The 6,850-nt window shown below is 44.3% G+C and overlaps 1 protein-coding gene across 1 annotated transcript; it reads left to right on the top strand.

The window, feature by feature from the left end:
• The first annotated feature begins 321 nt into the window (after positions 1–321).
• On the top strand, positions 322–6,640 carry asmtl (acetylserotonin O-methyltransferase-like). Its single transcript, XM_079230969.1, has 14 exons — positions 322–432; positions 1,170–1,301; positions 1,385–1,432; positions 1,527–1,591; positions 2,116–2,180; positions 2,472–2,580; positions 2,968–3,259; positions 3,337–3,558; positions 4,265–4,427; positions 4,521–4,720; positions 4,832–4,964; positions 5,072–5,212; positions 5,414–5,536; positions 5,998–6,640. The coding sequence occupies exons 1-14, from the start codon at positions 340–342 to the stop codon at positions 6,201–6,203; spliced, it is 1,992 nt and encodes a 663-aa protein (XP_079087095.1). The 5' UTR covers positions 322–339; the 3' UTR covers positions 6,204–6,640.
• Positions 6,641–6,850: the final 210 nt, after the last annotated feature.

Here is a 6,850-nt window from a genome sequence, read left to right as displayed (position 1 = left end):
CTAAAGCCTAAAATATCTATTTAAAATCATTTAAACCGTAGTAAAGCAGCACATTCACTCATTTCAGAAGCCGAGACCAGTGAGCATTTGGTGTTTGTCCTTTAATGAATTACTATTAAATTAATTATTAAGTAATTACTAAAATGATTCTTAAATATGAGCGTTGTATTGATTGGCTGATTCGTGAACCAATCAGCCGTCTCAGCCCTGCATGGATCTTTCCTCTTGACGGTGCAGAACTGAACATTTGCAGTCGTCTGACTCGTGACATGAACTAGGCTCCATTGCAAATGTTTAACTCTGTGTATCTCCTCAGGGCCGTTAAAGGAGAAGGCCATCATGGTGCTGAACCCTGTCATTTCCAAGCTCGCCGGCAAACTGGTGGTGCTGGCGAGTGCTTCTCCGAGGAGACTGGAGATTCTCAGCAATGCGGTAGGTCGCCCTCTGGTTAAACTTAAGGGAATGGTGTATATCTCAACTAATGCACATTTTTATTGTGAACCCATGTTGAGCAAATGCCTCAACAATTAGAGAGCTGTCATGTGAATGTGTGCGTCATATAAACACCACTGGAGTCAAATAATAAAACACATTTAGGTGCATTTGTCTTGTGCACTTCTCCCATCTCTTACTTTGTCTGATCTGAGTCAATCATAATGAACATAATCTCAATGAGTCTGCAGTTTATTTCTTAACTAGACCGATGTGTTGGCCAATATTAGCTTATCTCAGACATATCTGTATTGATGTGTATGTTGGACTAAAGTTACAATCAATAACCCCCTTCTTTGCAGAAGATGTGTTTAGGGTCTTTTGGATATGTTTTCCACCAGAGAGCACTGATCTTTTTTATTCAAATTGTAAAATATAATAATGAAACCACACGGTGCTTTTCAAAGACTCTTTACAAACTGTTGAGGAAAAAAACACATAAAACATGCAGAAAGACTCTTTAATACAGACAATAAAAAACTCAATAAAATGAAAGAACTATAATAAAACATAAATCACGGGGGGGGGGTTAAGCTGGGGAAGGTCTTTCGAACATCGTAGTCACAGTTTCTTTTTATGTAAAAGATTGAGTCAAATGTTGCCGTCGACTTCAAAAACTTCAGCGTGGTTTGGGGTCTAATTTTGTGGCCGCTTTTTTCTTCACTCCTTCATTGCAGGGCTTGCGGTTTGAGGTGGTACCATCCTGGTTCAAAGAAACGCTCAACAAGGGGCTTTTCAAAGCGCCCCATGAGTATGCTGTAGAGACGGCCAAGCAGAAGGCCCTGGAGGTGGCTAGGAGGATGCCCTTTGTGAGTGGAGCTCCTCGCTGTCTGCCGGCATGTGTTGTCCCCATCAATCACTTTTTGATAACGCATTCGTTCATTTGCTTTAGAAACACCTGAAGACTCCAGACATAGTAATCGGAGCGGACACCATTGTGGTGAGTGAAAGAAAGCTTTACAGCATTTTATCTGATACTCTGTTATTTCTTTTTCTTATTTACTCTAGCCATTGATTATTTTTCATTTCCACAGACTGTAGACGGCATGATTCTGGAGAAGCCAGCGGACAAACAGGACGCGTACCGGATGCTGTCAAGGTGAGTGCGGGTAACGTTGTATCTGCGTTGACGTGAAGAAGCGGGCGCAGATTTCCTTTTCAGGGTTCTTCTCACGGCAATGGAAAACCTGGAAAAGTCATGGAATTTTAAAATGGTTATTTTTAGGCCTGGAAAGGTCCTCGAATAAAAATAAAATCCCAAAAGTTTTGGAAAAGTCATGTAAATGTGTTATATTCATGTGTTCTTGACATCATTTACACTGATTTTGAAATAATTAATATGCTTTTAAAAGAAAGACGCTCAGAATATAAGCAGGCATACATACAGACATCTATATGAATGTTTATTCTTTTAATCAAACTATTGTCTCATTCATTTGTGTCTATTAAGGTTTACTGTATGCTTTGTATTCTCATTGTTAGTTTAAATACTACATTTACTCACTTCTTCATGTATAAACCGAGATTTCACAAAATGTTTGGTCATGTAAATTTGGTTTAAAGTCATGGAAATGTGTCTGAACCCTGTCTTTTACATTTCTCTGGTTCTTTCTCCTTCTCCAGCCTGAGCGGTAAAGAGCACAGCGTCATCACCGGTGTGGCTATCGTCTTCTGCCACGAGAAAGAAAGTACGTCACCGCTTGATAACTGTTTGACTTTCAGATTGCTTTCTGTCGAAATTTTATGAAGCGCACTCGTGAAAACAGTTTCGGTGCTTTTTTGTATCTTCTGCTTCTGAAATTCCGAAATTCTGAAATTTCAGAAGCAGAAGATACAAAAAAGCACGTACGTGTGAGGGAACGTGTGAGGGAAATCTATAAATAAATGTACTGTAAGATGTCATGCCAGTTTCCTAAATAAGCTGTATATCAGTTGTAGTGGACAGTAACATTTCATTTCAAACTTCCCCATCCCCCCAGATGAAGAAGTGGCTTACCAGATGGTGGAATTCTATGAAGAAACAAAGGTGAAGTTTGCTGATCTCTCAGATAATATGCTGTGGGAGTATATCAATAGCGGTGAACCCATGTGAGTACGCACTTTTGAACTTCCACAGCTACTGTTTTCTCTTTGTGTAGTAACGTAACCGTGCATTTGCTCAACGGAGGTCACTTCGTGGATGTGGCATTTACGAAGCTGGTGCTTTTTGGACTTTGGTGCTTGAGTTAACCATGAGCTGTGTTTGCCTTGTCCTGTTTGACATGGAATGTGTGAGCACGAAAAAAAAAAAAGTTAAACATCTTTGCCCCGGGTTGGATTGAGTGTCATCACACATAGTCATTTTAGTTTGAGTGTGTTTGCAACTGTTTTTTTTATCTGTTTTTGTGAATCTGTGTGTGTGTGTGTGTGTGTGTGTGTGTGTGTGTGTGTGTGTGTGTGTGTGTGTGTGTGTGTGTGTGTGTGTGTGTGTGTCAGGGACAAGGCTGGAGGCTACGGCATCCAGGCTCTCGGTGGGATGTTGGTAGAGTACGTCTACGGTGACTTCCTCAATGTTGTGGGTTTCCCCCTCAACCACTTCTGCAAACAGCTGGATCTTATTTACAACCAATGCGATTCCACCTCGGACCCAGAGAGCGAGTCCGCCCGGCCGAGCTCCAACGGCTCCCCCGCTCCCTCGCCGCTCATTCTGCCCGGCCACAGTCCTCCCGACAAACACGGCCCCACATCTGACTGTAGACCCAACTCTTCAGCCGGTCCCCTCCGTGAGGTTAGTTGAGCACAACCAGTTCCCTTTTCTTTCTTTTTTTTTGTCATTATCTATGAGTAACAGTCTCCCATGTATAGGTGGGAAGGAAAGGCAGGGAAAATGGAGCGGATGGGAGTTCCTGGACGTTGGGGAACAGCCCGTCTAAACACACGGAGGATAGAAAGGCGAAGCTCGGAGACTCTGAGAATGCAACATTACCGCCGATGACCAGCAGAGGGCAGGGGATTGAGCAAAATGAGCCGAAGAAAGAAGACATGCAGCGAATTATTGATCTGATGGATGGATTCAAAGCCTCAAAGGTACAATTACAGACAAACTGTGTATTCCTATGTTGTGAAAGCTGTATTTATTTATTTTTTAAATATAACTGAATGATTGCTAATGCTGTAGTTCACTTCTAGATGGAGTGAAGCATATAGCTCAACATAAAAGGAGAGGTCACCCCCCAAAACCACCCGTAGCGTTGATTAGCAGTCTAGATTGTTTTGGCGCGAGTCGCCCCGTGGTGGGGATATTGGCAATAAAGTGTACACTGCATGGCCCTCGGGTTAGGGAACCACACCCGCCCAAACATATCACTGCGCAGAAGAAAGCGGCGGATCTAAACTCGATACGGCGAGCTCACCCAGCACCACTGAGCGAGCTAACTGTACAGCTCAGAGAAGGAGGACGCCATTAATGCTCACGTCTCTTGTGGTCACGAGCACTTTTTTGATTTGAGGGTGAACGATCCCTTTTTAAAGGAAAACATTTGGGTGAAAATAGACTTGTTTGCTTTCTTGCTGAGAATTACGTTTGAAGATTGATACTACTTTCATATAGGTACATTAAAGCCCAACTTAAAGGGACAGTTCACGCTAAAACTCTACAATTAACATCTTATTTGGTTAATCTGCATAGAAAAGACTTATTGTAGTGCATGTGTTTTCTGATCTGTATACAAGGCCGTCTAAAATCATTGCACTTTGCGTCCGTGTCCACTCCACCTCTCTCAAAATGCTCCAGGCACTGTTCACTGCATCCAAGATGTGTGTGTTTGACCTGCTCCAAAGCCGGCCAGGGCTGGAGGCGGCGCAGGTGGCCCGCGAGATCAAAGCCTCCGTGAAGGGCACCGAATGCCTGCTGGAAGCCTGTGTGTCTCTGGGACTGCTGAGGAGCAAAGAAGGAAGTGAGTCAGCGCTCGTCTCTCACAGAGATATCCCATTTCAAACTTCAACTTGAAATGAACCTCTTCCATGTTTTGTGGCGTCTCTACTACCAGGGTGCCATAAGCCGGTGTTCGAGAACACAGATCTGGCCGCTCACTTTCTGCTGACGGACGCTCCCCGCTCTCTGCGCGGCCACATCGAGCATTGCAACGACACCGTGTGGCCTCTCTTCTCCCACCTCGACAGCGCTGTGCGGGAGGGGGCCAACCAGCGCGAGAAGGCTTTCGGCAAGAGGTCCGAGGATATGTTGCAGGTGATTGAGATGAGCTCAGCCTCAGATGAATACACGTGGTGGTGGAGGCGGTGAAGACGACATTTACATTTCCCCCCCCCTCCCTTCTGTCTTATTTGTTTCTGTTTAAAGGATGCTTTCTACAACAGTCCAGAAGTCAAACTGAGATTCATGAATGCCATGCACAGCATTGCTAACGTCACAGGACAAGCTGTTGCTACAGCCTTTGACCTCTCCGGGTTTAAAACGGCCTGCGACCTCGGAGGTAAGGAGAAGAACGGAGAGTTTTTCATTTTTTTAAAGTGTGTCCAAGAGTAATAAAGCTTTTTTTTTTTTTTACATATCATCTTTTCTTCTTCTTCTTCTTCCCAGGATGCACTGGCACCATGGCCTATGAATTTACCAAAGCTCATCCCGGGTTGTCTGTGGCAGTGTTTGACTTACCAGCAGTGGTTGAGATGAGTGAACGTTTCCATCCTCTGCACACAGACAACAGGGTGTCATTTGTAGCAGGTCAGTGTGTGTGTGTGTGTGTGTGTGTGTGTGTGTGTGTGTGTGTGTGTGTGTGTGTGTGTGTGTGTGTGTGTGTGTGTGTGTGTGTGTGTGTGTGTGTGTGTGTGTGTGTGTGTGTGTGTGTGTGTGTGTGTGTGAATTGTCTCAGATATCACAGTAACACCTTCCTAACTCCTGCCTCTCTCCTCTCCGCGTGACCAGGAGACTTCTTCAAGGACGAGCTGCCCAAAGCGGACTTGTACGTCCTTGCGAGGATTCTCCATGACTTGCCTGATGAGAAGGTGCATATTCTGCTGAGTAAAATCGCAGATGCGTGCACACCAGGTAAAAGTTTTATAAAAAAAAAGTTCTCTACATGTTGACTAAACAATGAATAATAAAATATAAAAAATGTAAACGCATGTTTAACACCGAAAATCTCAGTCATGTTCCAGCGAAACCTTTTGTTTGCAGTTTTTAATTCTAAAACTGTAACCCACAATCAGATAACATCTTATCTCCAGGAAGACCAGCTGCTGTGTAGTTAGCTTTCAGGGCCCCACAGTCTTTTGCTGCTGCAAACCGTCAGTGATTAACTGATACAAAAGCTGTTGTTTTTTTTTGTGACATATAAAACAGCACTTTGGCAAGAAGAAACTGGCTGGTTTTAAGCCAAAAACACCAACTTGGTGGCACATTTTTGTGTTTTCCCTCTTGATCCTTATTTCTTGCCCAAAACCACCACTAATGTGGTCTCTAAAGTTGTATACCCGCAAACAAACCATGCGCTTCCACCGTGCTTCCAGGCTGCGGACTCCTGCTGAGCGAGATCTTCCTGGACGAGGACCGAGGCGGCCCGAGCCGCGGCCTGCTGCAGGCCCTCAGCATGAGCGAGGGCAGGCAGAGGAGCGCCACGGAGTACGGTCTGCTTCTGAAGAGCCACGGGTTCGTATCGGCACGCGTCGGACACACGGACAGCCTCCTGGATGCTATGCTCTGCATCAAAGCGTGACCGACAATACTGGAATACTGGACACCTTTTTTTTTTGTGCCAAAAATCAAGGACTGGGGTCAGGAATGTTTTCGGTGGGGAAGTGTGAGTCTGTAAAGCGGCCTCTGTGAATCAAGCGAACAAAGAATCAGTTCATGTTTGAGGTGTTGGACAAACAGATTGTATTGTGTCTTGTTCCGTGCCGGGCCTTCTGTAATTCTCCTGTCCACTCGGTCTTGGACAATGTCTTCTGTCGGGCCTTAGGATGTGCCGCGCTCATAGCCGGCCCAACGAGATCCTGGAGTAAAAGTAAGGATGCTACAATGGGTATCGCCAAAGGTGACACAAGTAAAATAACATGATATGTATAATCAGGAAAATGAAATAAAGCACCAGAAGTAAAAGTAGCCATAATGCGGGTTGGCCCCTTTCAGAGTGGTTTGAATAATGTTATTAAAATTGGATGATTATTTCTAATGAATTAAGTTGTAAGATACCATTTGTTTTATTGGGCAAAGGTTCAATTCAGTTCATTTAGTATAGCACAAAATTAAAAATTTACCTCGGAGGGCTTTACAATCTGTACACACACCACATCCCTGTCCCAGGACCTCACATCGGATCAGGAAAAACTCCCCAAAAAATCGAAAAAAAACTTTCACGGGCAA

The sequence above is a fragment of the Taurulus bubalis genome (genome assembly GCF_910589615.1).
Source record: "Taurulus bubalis genome assembly, chromosome: 15".
Taxonomy (NCBI): domain Eukaryota; kingdom Metazoa; phylum Chordata; class Actinopteri; order Perciformes; family Cottidae; genus Taurulus; species Taurulus bubalis.
Note: the sequence above shows the minus strand (reverse complement) of the source record. Positions and strands in the feature narration are given on the sequence as shown.

Excerpts from the sequence above, each read along its gene's own strand:
- asmtl (XM_079230969.1), top strand. The coding sequence starts at position 340 with ATGGTGCTGAACCCTGTCATTTCCAAGCTCGCCGGCAAACTGGTGGTG. Across the intron at positions 433-1,169 it reads TGGAGATTCTCAGCAATGCG|GGCTTGCGGTTTGAGGTGGT; the intron begins GTAGGTCGCCCT and ends CCTTCATTGCAG. Across the intron at positions 1,433-1,526 it reads TCGGAGCGGACACCATTGTG|ACTGTAGACGGCATGATTCT; the intron begins GTGAGTGAAAGA and ends TCATTTCCACAG.